Source organism: Ammospiza nelsoni, chromosome 3 (assembly GCF_027579445.1).
Source record: "Ammospiza nelsoni isolate bAmmNel1 chromosome 3, bAmmNel1.pri, whole genome shotgun sequence".
Classification (NCBI taxonomy): Eukaryota; Metazoa; Chordata; class Aves; order Passeriformes; family Passerellidae; genus Ammospiza; species Ammospiza nelsoni.
Genome location: NC_080635.1, coordinates 73891077 through 73913125, shown reverse-complemented (window position 1 = coordinate 73913125; position 22049 = coordinate 73891077). Strand labels below are relative to the sequence as shown.

The 22049-nt window shown below is 36.7% G+C and overlaps 1 protein-coding gene across 1 annotated transcript in view; it reads right to left on the bottom strand.

The window, feature by feature from the left end:
- Window positions 1-1508: 1508 nt before the first annotated feature.
- APOB (apolipoprotein B) overlaps window positions 1509-22049 on the bottom strand; it is a 35586-nt gene continuing 15045 nt past the window's right edge. Inside the window, 13 exon segments of the mRNA XM_059468992.1 lie at window positions 1509-2766; window positions 2768-4378; window positions 5430-5613; window positions 6453-6567; window positions 7019-14599; window positions 15489-15865; window positions 17529-17674; window positions 17937-18124; window positions 18255-18430; window positions 19686-19896; window positions 20468-20589; window positions 20798-20980; window positions 21504-21715. Of these exon segments, the coding sequence (XP_059324975.1) occupies window positions 2557-2766; window positions 2768-4378; window positions 5430-5613; window positions 6453-6567; window positions 7019-14599; window positions 15489-15865; window positions 17529-17674; window positions 17937-18124; window positions 18255-18430; window positions 19686-19896; window positions 20468-20589; window positions 20798-20980; window positions 21504-21715 (11316 nt within the window). The 3' untranslated portion in view covers window positions 1509-2556.

The window sequence follows — 22049 nt, the reverse complement described above, 5'->3', positions numbered from 1 at the left end:
ATAAACTAGACTGAAAAGAAGCCAAAAGAGAACTAATAATATTACAAATTATGATATTGCAAACATTTCATAAGTTCCAACACAATTTGAATAATTGTGGTTTTTTCTATATTTTTGTAGTTTACTACATTAGAAATAAAGCTAAAATTTTCTAGATTCTGAAAGAAAACAGCAACAACAACCAAACAACAGGAAAAAGAAAGGAAATAAAAGAGTCACCTGGTTGTAGTGCTTGTGTCACATGTGATGCACACATACAAACAAAAGCAACCTCTTCCTGTGTCAAAATATTGCCCGAGTTTCAAAGGGGTGCTTGAGATGACCTTTCTGGTTTGGAGATTTACAAAACAGATAAGTTCCAGTAAGATCAATTTTGAGAGCAGTGTTCTGCTTCCAGGCCCTCCCAGACCAACTGTGGGATGACGGCAAGATGGCACATCGATTACAGGATTGAGAGCTTTAATCCAGTTGGCAGCAATGCTGCTATGAGACTTGGAAATCTCCTCTAACCTCTAACCACAGTTTAGTGTGCAAACTATTGTGTTTGCTCTTGGGAAGCTTCACTCTTGCCAACAGGAGCCAGTATTTATACTATTTGGCATATTTATTATTCAGTTAGCCCATTCCTTATAAGTAAAAAATTTTTTTAGCATTTAAAATCGTTCCAAGAACAATGGATGATGGACAGAAATAAATAGACATAAGGGGAAAAACAAAAGAAAACAAAATTTAAATCGCTCTTCTCCCATAACTATTATAATTTATTCTATTGTCCTTTGTTTCACAGGGTTGTTTGTCTTGATGAAGGGAAACAACAATCAGTCAGTGGCCGAGAAATCTGGTTGTGTTTAAACATTTGTGTTAAAATTCAGGGAAAAATTCAGGGAAATGAGTTGTGCAGTCTGACATCCAATAAAGATCAGGTGACCCATAGGCTTTGGTTTCCTTGTGAATGAAGGTGAAAGGGCTCTGCAGCCAGCATATTTTTTACTGGTATGCTCAGTAGAAGATGTAAAAAGGGAATTTTATACCTTTGGTTCCTCTGGGCAGGGCAACGTATGCAGATTAGTTCTATTCAGAATCAAAACATATTTTGTAGTTCACAGGGGACTATTCTATCTCTTATTCTGTGAATTTTTGCTGTGATGTCTGAAAACTCTGAAGAGAAAATTGATTTACCTTACTTTCTAAGAGACAACCACTTGCTGGCAGCTAGATAGGTGTGTGTATAATACCATGCTTGTGCGATTCTGACTTCTGGGTTAAAGATAAAAATTTCATAAGTATTTGATAAGAATCATTATCTGATAAAAATCATTACTGGTGAAGTTACTCAGATAATAATATTATCTGTCAATAGGGATGTCAAAGTCTGGGTGCTCCATTGCTTCATGTATGTACTCCATCACACCATGGAATGAAAAGAGCTCTGTTTTTCCCATTAATGAACAAGCAAGAACCACGTTACAGAGTGAATTGATTGTATCAAAACAGACATGTGCACAAAATTTCTAGTGTTCTTTGTCAAAAAGTTTATTCTCAAAGAGGCAACATTATTTCAGCTCGAGCATGCATTTCTCTAGGACTGTCTGTATAGTACACCACTGCTGCTCAACATATTTTTCACTTAAAAACAGTCTTATTTTGTGAGGGACTTCTTCAACATCTTAAATTCATCTTTTAAACTGAAAATTCATTTAAATGGCCTAAGCGTCTGCCTAAGAGGGGAAAACTTTTTGACTTCTATCATACACAGTGATGTCCATGAAACTCTGACACTTGAGTAAACTCATAATAAGTAAAACATAGACAATTTAAAGTGAAACCAGAAATATCATGGGGAAACAGGTGAGAAAACTCTGTATTTCTGAAATATAAATTAGCCAGTAGAAAGAAAACTAATATAAAATTCTTGGTAAAGTTGTCTGAAAACTGACACAGGCATAAATTAATTCTTATTTAAAAAATCTTTGTATTATTATCTGAAAATTTCCAGGAGTCAGATTTCTACATATGTTCATATTTGTATGTTAATTTTCAATTTTTGATGCCATTTTCGGAATTTATAATTTTTTTAATTCATGGTTTTACACATGCTCTTTTCCTTACTTATCTATTAAGGTATCTCTATGCTGGGAAATAGATGTGTTTCCAAGTCTTCCTTCAACTGGCTTATGAATGTGACCTTTATCTTAAAACCTGTTTATTCTATGTATTCCATAGCTTTTGTGACTATTTACAATATGCATTGCACATTATTAACTTGATCCAACATATTGTGAAATTACAGAAAAGACTTCCCATTGACCTTGAAAATTGTTGGATTAAGCCTTATGCTCCAAGTAAAAGTAGCTGTAATAAATGACACAAAAATGTAATAAAGAATTCATTTATTGGCTTATTAAGCTTATTAAAATAACCTAGTGTAGATTATCAAGTTTTCATTTACAAATTCAGATTCAAACATATATACCCGAAGCTCCAGTATACTGATTGCTGTTATATTTAAATACATTTTGGTAGAAACTTGTTACTTTTCCTCTTCTACACGCCCATTCAGGTGTTCATGTGCTGCTGGATATTTTCCATAATCTCCTGAGGACTCACTTGCTCAGCGTCAAGTTGTCCATTAGTGAAGTGTTGCATTTCGTTCCATTTCTTGGAGCCTTTCTCAATGCCTTGCTGAATCAGTATGTGTGTCATTTCCACTTTATTCCTGAGTGCCTGTCTGCTTTTTTGGGGCATTTGGTAAATGGCCTGCCAGTCACATGGGCACCTGTATTCTAAGCTCTCCTCGACGAACAGCTACATACGGCTTTATGCTCTCAGCTGTTATTTGCTCAAGCCAGCGAAGAAGCTCTGAGAGGTATTGCAGGAAGGCAGAGTAATTTTCTATAGTTAGATCAATTAACCTTTTGGCTTCACTGATTAGCTTTTCTTGGGACTGACTAAGCTGCCCATAGATCTCCCGGAGTTTTTCTTTGAGTTGCTTGTTATGTTCATCGATTTTCCTCTTAGCAGCTGCAGACCAAGATCGGATTTTTTCTTGAGCAGCAGATGAGAGTTCCATGATCTTCTGTTTTCCTTTTCCTTCAAAATCAGTTATAAGGTCATAATATTCCTGACTGTAGATTTCCACATATTCTTTTACTTGCTCTGTCAGGCGTGTAGCAATGCCAGCCAGATCTCCAATACGCTGGTTGTGCCAATCTACGACAAGATCTATGATATTCTTCAGCCATCCCAGTACTTTTTCTTCCACCTCATAGTATTTCACTGACAATCCAAGTGTAGTTGGATCAAAATATTCCTCACGCAATGACTTTACATAGAGGAGCAGCTGGTGCAGCTTTTTTGAAAGGTCCTGGAATGTCTTCTGGCTGAAGTCTTTGAACTGAGAAATGTATTTTTTAACATCTTTTGTCAAGGATCTCAGCTTCTGGGCAAATTCTGAAGCCATTGCATCTTTGTACAGCTGTTGGGTTTCGACTTTGATGTCTTCAAAAGTTTTGGATTGCAAGCTTCTAACCATTTCTTCTACCTTCTGAAAAACTTGCTGCACTGCTTGTTTCAGTTGCTTCAGCCTTCCCGCAAAGTCAGCTTCCTGAAGAGTAGCAAATGTCTGCCTGATTTTGTTCTGCAAATCTTTCAGCATTTCTTTGATTTGATCAAGTACATTACGGCCTCTAAGAATTGTTTCAGAAGCAGGAAGTCTGACTTCCAGCTCATTGATAGCTGCAATCAAGGCATCAAAGTACTCCTGAAGTTTTGAAAGGCATACATCAGCAGTTTTTGCTGCCTTCTCTGTAGTCATGAGGTATATTTCTGCACCACTGTACTTTTCAGACAACCCAGGGACCTGAAATTTTGTGGTTTTCAGGAATTCAGTGGCTGAGTCAATTACGTGTTTTATTTTCTGGTGGTACTGTTCTATTATGTCAATTAAAACGTTCAAAAGTTCCGCTTTTATTCTTTGATAGTCAAAGTGTTCAGCCTGATCTGCTGCTCTTCGATAAAGCCGTTTAGCTTTGAACTTCAGCTCCTGATATTTGTCCGAGGCCTCATTGGCAGCTGTGCGAAGCTGAGCATCTAGTTCATCTATTTGATTTGCAGCAAAAGTGTATGCTTTTTCAGCATTATTCTGCATTATATTCTTCATCTTTAAGGTGGCAGCACTGATTTCCAGTCCCGTATGCTCCTTATGGTACCGATTAACATATCTATAGACTGCATTTGTCATTTTAGGCACTCTTGCTTTCAGACCCAACAGCAAATCTTTGGCAGCATCCTCGTTCCAGTTGAATTTCATTTCAATCTGGTCAGGTTCTTTAAGGGATATCTCACCTTTTAGTATGTTGATGTCATTCTGGGGAGCAGACTGAAAATAGAAAACAGGGTAAGAAAACTCCAATATTATTTATGAGAGTATTTTAACATTCTCAGTATTGCATCTTTAATTTTACCATTCATTAAGACAAGCACTCCAATTTTTTGTCCACTGTCTGTTTGCTGTCTGTTTGCTTTCATCCTGAAAGTTTATTTTGGAAGAAATTATCTTGTACCAATCTATTTCCAGCTCCTTCAAAGTGCAAGACTAGAACATAACTTAGTCTGGTCTTTAATATCTGACTACAAATAAGATTTTTCCTTCCTTTGTATTAAATGCCCATCATGTCTCATAAGGCAGGTGAATTACTTGGGAAAATGAGCCTTCTACTCATTCCTGAAATCAATTAAAGTGAATTCAAAAAGGATCTTTTTCATATGAAAATATTAGAGGATTTAATTTTGTAATCATTAAAGTAAATGAGACAATTTAGACAGTTATTCAGAGAAGTTAATAAATCCTCAAATGAGAATATATTTACCTGTTTTTATAATAAACAGTTAATTATGAGTTGCTTCTGATCCCTAAATTACTATATAATTTTGGAACGTAATATTTTAATTTGGAAATTATTGTAGTATGCCAATAATAAAAACATGTATTGTAACAGATTAAAAAAATTAATATTAACAGATTAAAAAAGATAGTTCACAGATGGTCTGACCTCTTCTAGTCGCCTTATTCCTATACTGGTCACTTATGTAGTAATTCCAAGTAGCCTGATGGCTACCTATTAAACATGATGGGTAGCTTATCTAAAACTGACTTTGTACATTCTTCACTTTCAGTGGATGTGCCTTCTTAACCACAGGAGATGGAAAAAAATAACTCTGTGAAGGGCTTGAAAACACCTCTTTACACAGATATTAGTTTTAGTACTAGAAAGGCCAGTGTAGGAAATAAAACCTTTAATTACTGATACTATAGTTTTTATTTGGTGGTTAATTTATATCTCAACATAAACACACACAAAATTTAAAAGGGAACTTTTTCTCTGACCACACCAAACATTTTTGCTTTTTATGGCTCATATCAAGCTTACCTGAGTTTGGTAGTACACTCTGGCAACTAAAGTTTCATTGTCCCTTTCCATGATATAAGCAAGGGTCCCAGCTGAGGGTGAGGATATTGATCCTGATGATTTCCATTCATTCTCTTGGTAACGCACATGAACATCTGTGAAAGTTGGGCTGATGATGTCTAGTGATAAAGTGTCCTCCGTGCCTCTGCAACCACAGTAAATACACAGCTATGAAGCAATGCAGAAAGCACAAGCCCAATGATGTATGTCTGAACATAGTACCACTTATAATTTCATATATATATATATATATATATTAGTAAACAATGCTTTTGTGATGAAAATAAAATATCAGGTTTATTATCCACATTTCTTAAAATTTAGCCTGACATATTCAAAACTTCCTGTCACTCCAATTTTTCCATTTTAGATAAAACTATATTGAGCTCTGTTGTGAATTTTCATTAAATTAGGGCAGGTAAACAAAGCCTGTAGCTGTACCATTGTCAGCTTTCCACAGATTTCTACAAACTGACAGCAATTTTTCCACCAACACAAGTATGGACACTACTGTTTATCTGTATCTGTACTTGCCTTCACTGATTCCATCCCTTGGATGTATCAGCACAACACTTGCAGATTGAAACAGGCAGAAAGAGAGACAAGTCTAATTCCTGGTGTGGGCACTTGTGAATAAAAATTACTCTGTGCTGGCTTGTGGTGACAGAGGGATCCACTGGGAAGAAACCCAGCTATGTTGATGGTTAGATATAGAACTTCTCTGATTATAAAATACCGTGTTTATGTCTCAGTGGTTTTCTGACCACTGAGGTGGTGAGAAAAGCTGTTCTAGAAACCCTGAGAGGGAACAGCTTTCAAGTTACCTTGAGAGGGAAAAGGACACAGCCCATAATGGCAAGGTAGATATACACACAGGTTCTTATTAATTACTGCAAAGTGCCCTGGGGCATTAGAGATCAAAGCAACAACACATCATTTGCAATTATGTATATTATAAATTACATTATTAGAGCAAATCTTTACCGAAATCCTGAAATAGTTAGATTTTCCTGGTAGTTTGCACTCAGGTCACGATGTGAAAAGCTGCCAGTTGTCTTCATGACAAACACGCCTTCTTTATATTCGTAGTTTGAAACAACTGTGAAAAAGATTTCAAATGTGTATATTACCAACAAAAAATACAAAAGACACATCCAGTTGTATGTTATATGGTCAGTTTTGGGGTATTTCACTGATATGTCAAATTATGCTTCAAGAAACTTAATGCCTATAATGTCCCAAATAAAAAGACATGAAAACATTTGTTTAACTGGAGCATTTTAAAATTCACATTATATCTCAACATGGATATGACTGACACACATGCTATATATATGTAGTCATTAGCCTTCAGGGTGACTGACCGAGTCTCTGATACTAATTTATGAAAAAATACCACTCCTGATAAAAGAAAAGTCATCTAAAATCAATGCTAAACAGACAGAAACACCTTCATATGCAACATTCTGGGGAAAAAAAGATCTGGAAAATCCTAGAATACAATAATTTTTTCCCTCAAACTCATGGCATATAGAATTTTAATGTCTTACCATTCAGGTCATATTCCAGGAATTGCAATGTTGAGCTGCAGGTAGAGTCAATGGAATGTTCAAAAGAATCCTTCTTATTTGTCAAGTCTGTTCTCCAGGTGACGTTGTACAAAGGGGAAACAACTTTGAAAGATCCAGTCAAGGCACCAAATGATGGGATGTAAATTCCAGCAGGCAAGGATATTTTCAGAGGGGGGATCTCAATTTTCTGTTCAGGAATGGTAATTGTAGGCATTTCAAAATCTGCAATTTTATTAGCTACTTCATCTAGATCTACAGAGAAACTGCCAAATGAAACACTCTTTGGTAAAGTGAATTGAGACATAGTTATTTGGTATTCAGGTATTGTCACCTCAAAAAATGGCATTTTATATTCTTCTAATGTAATATAATTTGCTCCTACATCCACTTTGGGGAATCTCAGCTTTGGCAGTGTGGGTAAATGGACATCAAATGGCATTGTGCTTAGTGTCTGTGGAATTTTTATGTTGCGCAAGTCAACAGTGTATGCTGGGACCTGGAGAGTGGTGAAAGGAAGGCTGAACTCTGGAGTGCTGAGGACAGGGCTTGGAGCCTTTAGGTGTAACCCAGGAATAGTGACAGTGAAGCCATCAGTCAGCTTATTCACAGGTATGGGGAAAAAGTAACCATCCTCACTCTTGGTGTACACGAGTGATGCTGAGCCATTCAAGTACTGTTTCCTGTCAGCACTGGTAGTGACGTCCAGCTTCAAAATATCCCATAAACTCTTCTCAGAAATGGGACACTTGATGACTTTGAGGAAGTCCATGTATCCTTCCAAAGAACCAGAAATATCAAATTTTGCTTTTGAGTTTTCATTTGATAACTGCATATCATGACTGAGAGACAGTGAGTGAATTTGGCCTTCACCCTTCCAGCCAGCTTTCTGGTTTGCAGGACTGATTTTCACTACAACAGCCTCATTAACTGATGCCATGCCCAGCAAGGGATTTGGCTGAATGGCTTGAATCTGAAGATCTGCTGATACATCCCAAGGAGCCAGCTCTAAGGTTGCTTTGCATCTCTGAGTCCCCGTTGTTGTGAAACGAGATGTGCATCGTGCATAATTCTTCCCATTGTGCTCCCAGACTGCATAAATACGACGGGTAGATGCTTCAACTGCAAGTAATTCTTTGATTTCAATCAACCAGAGTCCATCTGCTTTAGAGTGGGCCTCGAATCTGAGGGATGACCGAGCTCCATTAGCATTTAAATAGGCATTTACCTCATGGTCTAAACTCCCAGAAAATGCATTTCCAGTGTAAAATACTCCGTCAATACCTCCAGTTGTAGAAGATTCTACTGATATGTAATATGTCAGGCTCTCTAAAGCAAACTTGTGAGCAATTTCTCCCTTAGCACTGGTACCATATTTGAGAGTATTAAAATCATACATTAATTTTATACCTGAGGAAAGAGTGGGTTTAGATTTCGTATTTCCAGAAAGTTCTTGGCTGAAATTCATTTTTAAAAGTGGTGTGTCAACTTCTATATTTGTTGCCACAGTAGCTTCCATCATCCTCTTTAAGAGAGTGATAGTGCTATCATGGTTTCCTCCTAGGTATTTGTTATTACTCAGGGACAATGCTGTGGCCAGCTTCAACCCCCTTTTTCTTGTCAAACTTGTTGAACCATCCAGCTTAAATTGCAGAGCCTCAATGACAGAAGAGGATGAGACACCGAGATGTCCAACAATATCTGACTGATTGAACAGTCCAGCATTTGCAGTTAAAGTGATTACACTGGATTTAAATGAGAAGTCATAAGTAATGTTGCCCATGGCAGGAACTAAGATGTTGTTTGCTGAGCTGTTGATTCTGAATCTAGGAAGCTTTAGAGTGCGTAGATCCTGGGGGATATGAAGGACTGGAAGCTCAAAAGAAGGTACAACTACTGTGTAAGATGGAACTGAAAAGCCAATTATTGGGACTGTGAATCCTCTTGTGCTTATTTCTTTTGGAAGCGTGAAACCAAAGGCTGGCATCTCAGCAGTGAAAGGAGAAACTTCAATATTCACAACTGGAATGGTGTATCCTGGAATTGTGAGGGTCCGTGGTATTTTGTTCAATGATGTTTGTATTTTGTATTTGTCCAGTTTTGTTTTGGCGTCATTATATGACTTTGTAAGAAAATCTAAAGCTGCATTTCTCCCTTTCTCAAAATGCTTGTTGAATAAAAGGATGTTCTTATTAAGTACTTCATGCACTTTTGCTAAAGGAAGTGGGATTGCATGCATGTCTTTGTTTTTCTCATACTGAGCATTCAAATTTAATTCAAAGGATTGTCTTGTTGTCTTCAGTAATTCCTTCAGGCCTAGCTGTTCCCACAGTGAATAATCTTTCAGCTGAGGAGTTTTGATTCCAGTGTAGGGAATCTGCATCTGAGGAATGCTTAGAGGAATGTTTAGGAAGTCCAAGTTGGCATCTCCATTCATTTCAATATGACCTTCAATTCTGTCATCATTGCTGCCAGCAGACATATTATGGGAATATCTGTACTGATTGAATCTGCCAGTAGCTTGCCAGTTGACCTGCTGAACAGAAGAACTGAGGGCGAACCCATAGTTATTCAGGAAGTCAATTTTGCCAGTTAGTTTCATCGGGAAGCTGATTTTCATGTTTCCATCATTGTTTGTAGAAAGATAAATTTTGGAAGGGTTTGCCAAGAAGGAAAATTCATTATTTACAGTTCCGGTAATCCGTCCATGGAGCCGAGAATTGTGAGAGCCTGTTAATTCTACTTTCATTCCTAGAAGTTCTCCTGTGCCTTGCACATTCAGAAGGCTACGTCCCACACGCTGTGACTCCATTTCAGACTGAATCTGAAACACTGCAAACATTAAGGAATGGCATTCATATTTCATAGCTTGGTTGACTTTCAGGTACTTATCATTTATTCTGTTGTTGGCAGAAAATGTAATAGTGGGGCCCTCAATCTTGAAAGTGGCAAGTGAATCATGAGTGCCTTCATCGGAGAAATTAGGTGAAGCCCATTTCCAGTTTCCTCTACCAGCAGAGGTAAATGATATGTATCCTGCTTCTACTTCTGTTGTCATGTTATTGATCAGATCAGCCTGGCTAGAGAAATCAGCTTGTGGAATATTCAGTCTGTGAGAATATGCCATTCCACTCTGCATCCAAATTTTTCTTTGCAGCTTGACCATTAAGTTATTCTGTAGTTCTACTGAATTTTTCTTTGTATTTAGGTTTGCTCTAGTTTCAGCTTCACCTACTACTGAGGTGCCTAAAAATACCACCTCATTGGTGTGATCAACTTTAAGGAACCTATGGTTGACTTTCATGGCATTTTTAAGGTTCAGCTGTTTCATGTCAGGGGCCAGCAGACGTGAATCTGCAGTAGCGCTAAAAACTAGGAAGTCTAATTTGGATGTTGTTTGAGCTGAAATGGAAGTAACAAATTCTGGACTGTTTGCAGATGTTGTGGTATTACGAAGCTCAGCTTGTGTAGACAGTGTGAAAAATGGAGAGGTGACTCTGAAAGCACCAGACAACTTGCCAAATGTAGGTACAGTCACAGTACGTGGGATATGTGGGAGCTGGAACTCTGGTATCTTCATGTTAGGAATCTGGAGCTCATTTAGATTTAGCTTTGGAATCAATAATTCTGGTACTTGAAACTGAGGCATTTGTATTTCTGGGAAAGAAATATCAGAAAAAGGCATATCTTTCATCTTCAGGTCTTTCAAATAGATATCGATAGATGGGAACTGAAATTCTGCAGACATGAATTTGTCTATTGTTCTCACAATCAGAAGCTTAACTTCAATCAGGTCAATTGTGAAGGAAGGAATTGGAAAGGTATTTAGAATTTTAAATTCCGGGGTAGTAAATTTCATTGGGATTTTCATGTCCTTTAGTCTCTTAATGTTGATCTCATAGGAGGGGATACGGAGATCAGTCAGTGGGACAATGAATTCTGGTGTTTGAAATGTTGCTTCCCGAAGACTTCGGAGACTAACCTCAAAGGCGGGTATAGTGACTATAACTGCCCTGATTTCAGGGATTTTAAATCCAGTTTCAACAAACTGTTTTATATTTTCAGCCCAATTTTTTAGATCATACTCTTCAGCCAATGCAGTGATTTTTTTGGAAGCTTTGTTCCATTGGTCAGAGATGTATATGACAACAGAATTGTAGAATTGGCTTATCTTCTGAAGACACCTCTGGAGTTCCTGAGAAATATCCATTTCAGAAATCCTCTCTCGCAGGTCTTCTAGATGTTCATTTACCTTGGCTTTGAGATTAGCAAATGTTGTTGAGTCTATGAGCTCCCTGAGCCAGTTAATTACTGCAGCAAGCTTTGTGTCCTTTAGCTGTTCCATGTATTTTGAAATTACAGTTCTAAAATCTCTTATATACTGTTTCAGGGCTTCTGCTTTCTGTGGAAGTTCTAGATTTCTGAGTTCCTCATTTATTTTCTGAGTCACTTCTCGAATTCTTTTATTTGTGTCGTCTACAAATTGGTCATAATCAAAAGCCTTAAGCTTTTTAATAACCATGTCAAGGAACTTGTTGACTTGCTTTATCATCTTTTCATAATCAAAGGTTTGCACTTTCTTGACAACATCATCAACAAAAGCAACAACTTTATCAAAGTATGACTTCACATCAGCATTTTGCAGGTAGATGGTCAGTTTCTGGACAGTTTCTTTTATCCTGTAAGTTTTAAGCAGTTCTATCATTCTGTCAATTAAAAAATATATCTGCTTATCAATTTCATATTTTATAATCAATTTGTGCATACGACCACGGAAAGCGCTGATCTTCTCAGATAACTCATATTCCTCTATCCAATTTAGAATAAAGTCTTTGATTTGTTCAAGAATTTCATTAATTTTTTCAATTGGCAATGATCGCTTAAATTTTTCTAAACATTCTTTAGCATCAAACGCTTTAATCTGTTGTTTCAAATTTTCCACAATGCTTCTGAGATCAATATTCTGAATCTGAATCTTGAGTGATTCTAGTTTTTCCTGTATTTTAGCTGCAATTCTGTACTCATCATCAAGATTTTTAATCCAAGCCAAAGTGCTGCTTCCAATTTTGTTAAGATCATATTGTTGGAAAAAAACCCGCAATTTTTCAATGATGTTGATTACAGTTGCTCTTACCTGATATTTGTTTTCTAGAGCTGTCATTGTGTCAACTATTTGATCAAGAAGCTGTGCAATAAGTGCTTTAATGTCGTACTGCTCATAACAGTCTTTGATGTATTGCTCAACTTTTACCAGATAGATCTGCAGCTGAGACAGTATTTCTTGAAGATTGTCCATGGCTTTTTCCAGCATAATTTGGAGATCATCAGATGTTATTCTGTAGTCCTTTGTGAAAGCAACAAAATTATTTTTCATGCTGCTAACTTTGCCTTTGATATCTAATTTGTCCATGTAATCGGTAATGTCCTGTGGCAGTTTGCTCAAAGTTGCCTTGTATCTTTTCACGTGTTGTTCGATATCTACACTCTTCAGATAACGTTGTATGGGCTGCAGTGTGGATAGGATGGTGCTTCTGAGTTTTTCAAAGTAAACTGGCAAATTTTCCAAGAAGGGTAGGCTGATAACATGCATATCTTTATTTTTGTCATACTTCACAAAGCCAGAGATGCTGAATTCTTGAGGCTCCGATATGCTGTTCCTGAGACCCAACAGATCAATTAAATTAACTTCTTCAGATGTTAATGGCAGTATGACTGATCTGTCCATTACAGAGAGATCTGCTAAAGCTCTCCCATTAAGTTCCACACCGATCTTTTCTGCATTATTGTAAGTACTGAAATCTTGTGAATATACATTATTGTTTAGCTGACTTTTCAGTTTCCAAGAACTTGACTGCTCCGATGGAGTAAAAAGCATCTGAACTTTGTTGTCAAGCAGGGTAGTGTATCTTCCTGTAGACTTCAGGCTATGGCTGGTAGAACCTCTGTAATCATGGGAGAAAGTGAAAGCAAGAGGCTCTGCTTTAAACAGCAATTTGCTGTACAAATCTCCTGTGTGTTCACCCACAGCAACCAGCTTTCCATTAGCATTGGTGTGTACGTCAGCCGTGATGACAAATGGGGCCATAGTGGAACGCAGAACATTGCTGAAACGGAGAGGTTTGGAATCACAGTTTGTGTTCATGGTAACTGAGGAAGAAAGTCCTGCCACATCCAGATGAACTCTGTGACTCACTGCTGCACCTTGAACATTTGCCACGGTGTCTGTTTTCAAGTCTGCAGTTAGACCAGCGCATGTAAGGGTGTAGGTGTGCCTTATTTCATCTGCTCCATGGGCTCCTCTGACATTGCCACCCAAGTTCATATTCAGAGGCTCAAGAAGGAGTTCTGCTTTGTTGGAAACTTCCGTTTTAGTGTATTTAAGATTATTGCTCAGTTTAGCTGTTAGTGAGCTAGGCTCCAGTTGAAGGTCAAAAACATGTTTGTGAAACTTGTCAAAGCTGAAGCTGTTGTCTAATTTTGAAACAAATGCTAAGGATAAGCCTGGAATATTCAAATCATTTGTGTACTCCAACTTAATCTCTTTGAATGATCCCTGCAAATTATTTGAAAACTTGAGTCCTTCTCTATTAACTCTGAAATTTAAAACATGTTTGTTGTCCATACCCAGAACCGTACTCTGATATTCACTTCCTAGCGTTATTTCTGTTAGGCTCACTCTTCCACCTACATTGAATTTTGCATTGTTTTTCCCATAGCGCCCGGAAGAGGACAGTGACATGGAGCCTCCAGCAGTGTCGAGCTTGGCATTCATTTCACTCTGAATTGCCAAGGGACTAAACTGCATGTTGGTGGTTGCACTGCTGGCTAGACCATACCGATTGACATTGAGTGATGACTTATGTGCAGCTCGATTCTTCTGATCAGTCAGGGAGATATCAGTGTTGAAAACAAGGTCCTGGGAATTGAGGGAACCTGCAAACACGGCAAAATACTGGATTTGCTTGTAAGTGGCTTGGTATTCGGATCGAAGTGCTGCCATCTTCTTTGACAAAATTATTTCAAGCTTATTGACACCTGCAGTATGTTGATACCTCCCGTTGGTTTCAGATGACATTTTGAGCTGGCTGTTTTCAAACTTCAGTGTAGCTGTGTTCTTTAATAGCTCATTTTGTACATCAGAAACTGAAGTAATGGAAAATGAACCATCACTGTATCTGCCAGATATCTGATTGGTAGCCTGAAGGTAAGAAGACTCCAACTTCAGATTTGATTTTCCTTCTAAAACCTGCCTCTTTTCATTGTATGTGGTAGACAGAGTGTAAATGCTCTTTGCATACACTGAAGCCACTTCCAGCTGCCCTTCCATATTGACATTATTGGTATTCATGTTATTGATCTTTTCAGAAACAATGTCACTGGAAAATGAAAGCTGAGGACCCAGAGTACTTGATGCTGTAAGTGATAAGGTGTAGTTTGAAACTGGAACAGGTTCATAATTCTTTCTGCCAGACAGCTTAAAAACTGATGTTAAGACTCTGTGCTTCAGGTGATTTTCGTATGCACAGATGAATCCATTTCTGTTATATGATGCTTCTCCAGAACCTTTAATAGGAAAAAAGAGACAAAAGGTAAGTGTGTCTATACCTTTTAATCTTTGAGAACTTGTCTGATGCCACTGAACTTCTATGCTACTGCTTGAATTGCAATTTCTGTGATGATATTTTGTTTTAAAGGCCTAAGTGCTTTGGTAAATACTGAATATTTCAGTAAAAATGGCTACTATTTTGTTTTTTGAAGCTAAAGTTTTGAACTAAAAATAAATTAAGTTTCTACACTACACTGCTAAATATAGTAATGTGAAATAGCATAAAATTATGTCATTATTTAAATTAAGAAGATGGACTCAAGAATAGCCCATATCTAACATTCCTAGACTTTAGTGTTTTGTTTATCATGCCTCAGTTATGGCGAGGAGTTTAGAAGAAAATGAAGTCAGGTTGTCCTTTTGCTGTTTAAGAACCCAAACTGCAGTTTTAGGGGAACCAACTTAAAAATACCATATTATGACAATATATGGACATAAGAAAAGATAAGACAATTTTATATACATATATACACATATTAATAGACTGAGAAATAAATTGTGGGCATACCTACACATACACTTGCACACCTGATTTTGAAAACAGTTGATTTACCAGCTGCACAAGTGTTTGTAGAGTCATGCCTTCAGTTTTGAAGGACATTTTTTTTAGTAAGGAACATCCAGGAAAACATGGACTGTAAAAGTCTTAACTGAATTAAACTGACTTCTTCACTTTCAGAGCCTGAATAAACAGACACACCCAATATCTTTAAAATCAAAGGGAAAGTGATTCGAGATCATGCAACACCTGTCTTTAGATAGGAATGAATACACTGTGCCTGATATAAGGGATACAAAATAAGTAAAGAAGGTTTACAAACACTGATGTCTAGCAAACATCCTTACCTTTCACACTGTAGGAAAGCAGCTCCAAAACAGAATCAGCATTTGTGTTATAGGTAGCTTTTACGCTGGTTGCTCTCTCTGTGGTGCTGTTAGTCACAGTGTACGCGGCTGTCCAGTTGTAATAGTTGCTGTACACATTAGCAGAGACCTCCAACTTGCCCAGCAAAGGCACACGGAAAGGATAGGATTTTGGAACAGTAAATGTTGGGATTCTGTATTCCTGAGATGGCACACTTATTCCCATGGACTCCACTACCAGAGGAGGTGTTTTAACAGTCTTCGGCATCCGTATCTCATCAGATGATTTTCCCGCAAATGGCAGTGGAATATCAATTACAAAACTGTTTTTATTGAAGTTGTATCTGATCCGGCCTTCGCTGGAAAATAAAGATAGAAAGATAGGCTGTTAGAAACTAAGCTCATAAAGCATATACAGGAGTTTTCATGATTTCCTCCTCTGCCCAAGATACTGAGTTTCCTTACATGCTTATATCAATGTCCTGATTTTAGTTTTAGAGAGAAATGTAACAATCAAACTTTAATGTCAACATTTTCAAGCACTCCTTCATCAGTATTTATCAAAAGTATTTTTGATACCAGGGAATTGTTTCAATGTTTTTTCCTCTTATTTCATAAACAAAGGGACTTGTAGATAAAATTTTAAAAAATCCTCCAAAATTACTGGCACACTTGTGGGATGCTGAGTACCAGAAAAAGGCAATTTTTTTTTTTAAAAAGTGATGTATTCTTAGAGAAATGCATGAAATCATATAAGTGTTAAGAATTTATCTATCTTTCCCATTATAACCATTTCAAAAGTTTCATCTAAATATTCAGCATTTTTTTAAATTCTGAATAAAAGGGAATAAAATCTAAGCATGCGACTAGGAACTAGGACTGAAAAATGGATCATTGGCTCAAAAAGTGTAATTAGGAAAAGGCAAAACAAAGAAACTTGGCCTTAATTTCTGAATGAACAATAGGCTGGCAAAGACACTCCTTGTTTTCGTAACTGGTCTTTTATATTGCAAAATCTTGAATTTTTACACTTAGAGCTACATCCTAAGATGAAAATTAAGCAAATGCCTTTGAAATTTTGTTCCTTTACAAAAGGATTACAAATTTACAAAAGGAAATTTGGTCCTTTAAAAAGCTACATAAAAGAGCAGTAAAATACCCCATTATTACCATTATTATTAGCACAGATGATAACAACCTAGGAGAAAAAAACAAGTTTCTTCCTTGCTTATACTAGCTCAGGAGCACAAAGGTAGCAATAGAGATGTGTAGCACTAACACACCATACCATATTAGCACAATAAAAGAGAATACATGGAAAAACAGATCTAAGAGATACAAAATTGAAGACTCTTCTCCATTTGTTTTTTGAATCCAATCTTACACTAGCCTCTGTTGTCCTTTTCATTTATTTCAGCATTTAATTTCTATGAAATTTAACAGAAGGGTAAGGACATTCATACAAGTCCTGTGAAACTCTTGTAGGTAGAAGGGATGGGACCAAACTAGTGCACACATCCAGTCCATACGAGTACAACTTCCCTCTGAGCATGTCAGGCGTGGGAGCAGGTCAGGTTGCTCTGTTGGTGGAGGTTAACCACTGTGTGTAGGGGAATGGGAAGAACTGTCCAGCAGGACTGCACAGGAAAATGTAGAGCTATGAGGGTGATGGCCAAAGTGTCAGCAGGGATGTAGGACACAAATCTATGAGAAACATGGCTTCGGTAGTTCTGTGGCCTAAAGACTGTATTTTCATTCAGTATGCCTTATAATATATACAATACTTGGGGATCTCTTCACATACGACATGAAGTCAAATCTGTATTAAATACGTACATCAATTCCTCTGTATAATTTCATTTCTCTGACTGTAAAGTTCTTTGTTATCATTCCAATTTTATGCTAATGTTTACAGCAATTCCATGCTGTTTTATAAAACCAAAGCAAAATAAAGTAACACTAAAGTGTGAACAAATATCTATTTTCAGTTTCCTGTTTCACTATCCTAATTTTATTCCCTACCTTTTCAGGAAAAGTTCTTCAGGAATGGTGAAAACAGGCAGGTTAAGTTTCTGAATGTTCAGTTCCTGCAGTGCACTTAGTTTGTCTTGTAGAGTCTGGGCATAAGGGACATCTTTTGATGCCTTTTGCAGCCAGGTGTTGGTTGCCTACAATGAGGAGAAAAGTTTTGTAAAGTAAATAAAAAGTTTTAGGACTTCTCTGTGAAGGTATCTGAAAGTTATTTGAACTACCCAAATACTGGGGTCTAGGTATCTGCTAAAGTGACTCATTCTTATCAAAGCTGGAAATACACAGCTTATTCAATTTGATGAGTGATTTTACAAGTAGTTCTTATTTTGGCTTTCATGTGGGAGGCAAGAATTCCTTCGGTCTATGTACTGGATATCTACTGCAGGTTGAAAACCATACCACGATAAATTGTGACACAATATGTCGCAGTGTCATATCTGTGTGAGCCACTTTCTGATCCAGGAGTTCGTTGGTATGCTTCTCCAGAGTTTTTGGGTAGTCTGAAAAGTCAGCTGGGAAGGCGGAAGACAGTTTTTTCACAGCGGCACTGGCACTTGAATTCCACTCTAGCTCAACTTTCTCAGCATCTAAAATTCAAATTTTAAAAAGAAAATGGTAAAATTAGTAATATTCTTATTTTGAGAAATACTATAAACTAATAAAAAAAGATGCTTAAAGTGTACAGGTTGTGTATGTGGATCATGTTTTTGCTCCTACCATATCTGAGAAGAACTCTTTTTGAAATTGAGTTTCCATGAATTGTTGCAGCTGAGCTGATCTGAAGATAGGCTTTGTTTGGTGAATAATTAACCAATGCTTCACTTTCAAGTTCAGTTTCCAGGCGAGGAAAAGCAATGCTGCCTCTTAATGTTGCCTCTTCCACTCCAGCATATCTGTAAAAGAAAAAATACATGTGAATAAAATATTTAATTGTATTTTTTCAGGAGCAATTTCAGCATTTAAATCTATAGCAAAGGCATAATAGTGTTATAAAAAATTAGATTTAATCAAACTTGTAAACACTGTTCTAATTCAATTAATATTTTCAGCTTATGCTAGTTACTTTGGAAAACTTGTAATAGACTATTATAATGCTACTGTGCAGATACACACAGGAATGAGTCTGTGTTAATTTCAAAGGAGTGAAAAGGATGGAAATATGTACCTGTCCTGGTAAAGTTGTAACTGAATCAAATTCTAAATGCCTTACTCAAGCTAAATTCTCTACTCAGGATACAGACTGTGGCCATGAATCACATAGAGACAAAACACTTGGCAAAATATATTATGCCAGTGGGCTTCATTTTCCTTTATTCACATTTATTTTATATCTCTGTAACTTTGTTGACTCTAGCAAACTTCTAATGTTATGTTAGTGCAAATGAAAGGGAATTGAGGTCTCTGACATCTGTCCAAAGCTCCCACTGATATCAGAGGCAATTCTACATGAACAGCAAAGACAAAGACTCCCTGGGGCACCATCAAGATCACAGAATTCCATGGAAGACTGAGGTTTATTAAAGAATGTGATCAGCCCATTTCACTATGGGTTTCTGAGGCAGACAATTTTAGAAACCCTGGCAGGCTGAACATTTTTGTTAGCTCCCCTGTAGATGTTCCCGGAAATATTCTCATCGAGAAGCGTGGGAATTTTTACAGGAAGCTCTCAGTTATTTTTGGTTTTGTTTCTTACTGAGTGCCATTAGATTTCTTCATGGGGAGATGTAATAACTTTTTTTAGAGCCAAGCATATCCAGTAAAAGATAATACCTCTCTGAACAAACCTTGCCTTGTTTATATTCTTGGATTATCACACCTGCAATAACAGTAGTACAATGCATTCTTGTAGTCATGTGTGTGCAAACATGGAAGAACTACCTCAAGGAACTTGTAATACAAATTATATATATATATATATATATATATTCATATAGTAGGAAAGATCAATCAATGTGTTATATGTATGCATTTGATGCATTAAAAATAAAATACTTTAAAATTTTTCTATAATGGGGTTTCAATGGCAAGTTTATCTGTGTCTGTATTTAAGAAATTTCTCCAAAACAAGAGAAAATTTTGCCAAATTTTTACATCCAGTGAAATCTTTTCAAAGGTAGCTGTTAAATTCTAAATATTTTCCTGAGTTACCTTATCTGGCCAGTAAGAGTAACTTCTGTAATCTTCTTGTTGTTGACGTCTAAGACAAAGGTGTATGCTTTCTTCCCAGAAATGGATTCATCAGTAATTCTGAAGTTTGTACCAAAGTCAACACCAACATCTGGAATCTGGACATCACTGGTCAAAATTTTTTTGCCTCTGTTGTACCTGAAGGTCAGTGTGGCCTCATGCTGGTTTATACCTAAAAAATATAACGTACTTTATTTATTCACAACTATGGAATCTATTTGGACTTTTCTTAAAAGGTGAACAAAAAGAATCAGCTGACAATTATATCCCACCAAAGATCTAACACAACTTTTAATAAGTCTGATTTGCAACTGGGCCATCTTTTTTCTTCTCGTCTTCTAAACACACCATGGGCTGATCCACTGACTCATCAATACTTTTATTATTTAAATGACCCCACAGATGTTTTGTATGCTTTCATTCTGTATTTCATAAGAAACATATTTTTCTCATGCTTATATAGACCCCCTCAATATCTCCTCTTCCTTGCTTCCATTCACCAACATCACACTTTTATTAAAATCATTCAAAATACAAAATCAGCCTCTCATCATGAAAATCTTGCACTGAGATTGCATGAAAGGAAATCTGGTTAAATTGTGGGCCTGCTTGGGTGTGAAAATGGTATTCTATCTTACACTGTTAAGAATACTATTAAGATTTATTACTAAAAATGTCTTTTCTATAAAATGACAGTTCAAAACTGAGAAAAACCACAGGTTTGTTTTTTTTTTGACACTTACCTTCTGCCTGGACAGCAAACTTTAAGGTGTCAATCTGGTCATTTCCCTCTCTCTGCAGTTCGTAGTTTGCACTTGCAGAGTATTCCTTTACTTCGCCTGTGGACACTAATTCAACCTCAAATCTACAGAAGGAGTAAACAAATGTAACTTTTTTGTCCATGACCACAAACAGAAGAAATCATACAGTTCTCAACAGCTCTCTTTCTGAGCTGCTGCTGCCAGTAAGTTTGAATGATTTTTTAAAGGTAAGCTTGATGTGAGAGACTATTGGAGACTAAGCAGGAAGGTAGTTAGCACAAAATAAACATAGTCTAAGTTCACATGACTTACCTGCATTCTCCAGTCAAGGGAAAATAAGGAACTGCCTCTGCATCAGTGGAATTAGGGTACAATACTTTGGTGCAGAAATTTAGACCAGGAATGAAAGGCTTACAAGAAGTTGAGGTTTTTTGGTTCTCTATCAGAGTTGGAATCTCTTCAGTTTTGGCTGGAGACACCAAATGCAGTGTATCACTGAAACAGAAGAGTCAGTAATTTATTCCCAGGACAGGTGCTCAGATGTCCCATTAACACAGTTACTTCTGAATAAAATTCCCTTATTGATGTAGGAGCTAACTGAAATAACATCTGGCTTTACATGATGTAGGTATTATTATTGATAATTATAATTTAGTGTATTGAGCGATTTGCTCTCTCTAAAATTAATGCAAGTATTTACTTTAAATTCAATTTTAAATTATCTATTGCTATTATAATAATTTTATGTGAAAGAAAACAAAATAACGGAAATAGTAAGAGTCTTGTATAAAATTTCAAAAATAGTGACAAATAATCTGTAAGCCATGACTCCAAGTCACCATTTATCTGGCATATTTGCTTGTCTCACAAAAGAAGTTATTGCAGTTTTATAATGTCTGGGATTTTTCTGAACTGAAAATTTCTCCATGCCTATCCTAGATTTTCAATTCCACCACAATAAAAAACAAGAACAGAAGGAAGAACATAGCCTTGAAAGTTCTCATTCAGTTCCCATTACCTGATACTGAGGAGTTTTACTGGACTCTTCGGAGCAGGAATGCTGAATTTCAATTGTCCAGCTTTTACACTAACATGTGCCTCTATTCCAGATTCATGGAAAATATTAGAATTAATCTCCACACCACTTCCAGCAAATTCAGGCATATTTATTCCCAGGTGTGTCACAAACTCCACTGCTACTGAAGGTTTAGCAATGAGATCTGCTTGCATCTATTTAATAATCAAAAAAAAGGGGTATTTATTGGTCTAATATAATTCTTGCTGGTTATACAAAAAAAAAAAAAAAAAACCCATACCACTCCTGTTAATACAGAGGAAAATTTTACAGAATTGATTTTGCTATTCAAAAAATCTTATTTCCAAATCACATAATCAAATGGAATGTATAAGTGGTAACTGTGGTATACAAATCAGCAAGATGAAAACATCAAGAATCCCTACCTATTTTAATGTAAAAATACTCATGCTTCAGAAAGATTTTATACATGGAGCTACTTGCATGTATTTATAAATCTGAAAACATGAGCCAGTTCTCCATTATAAG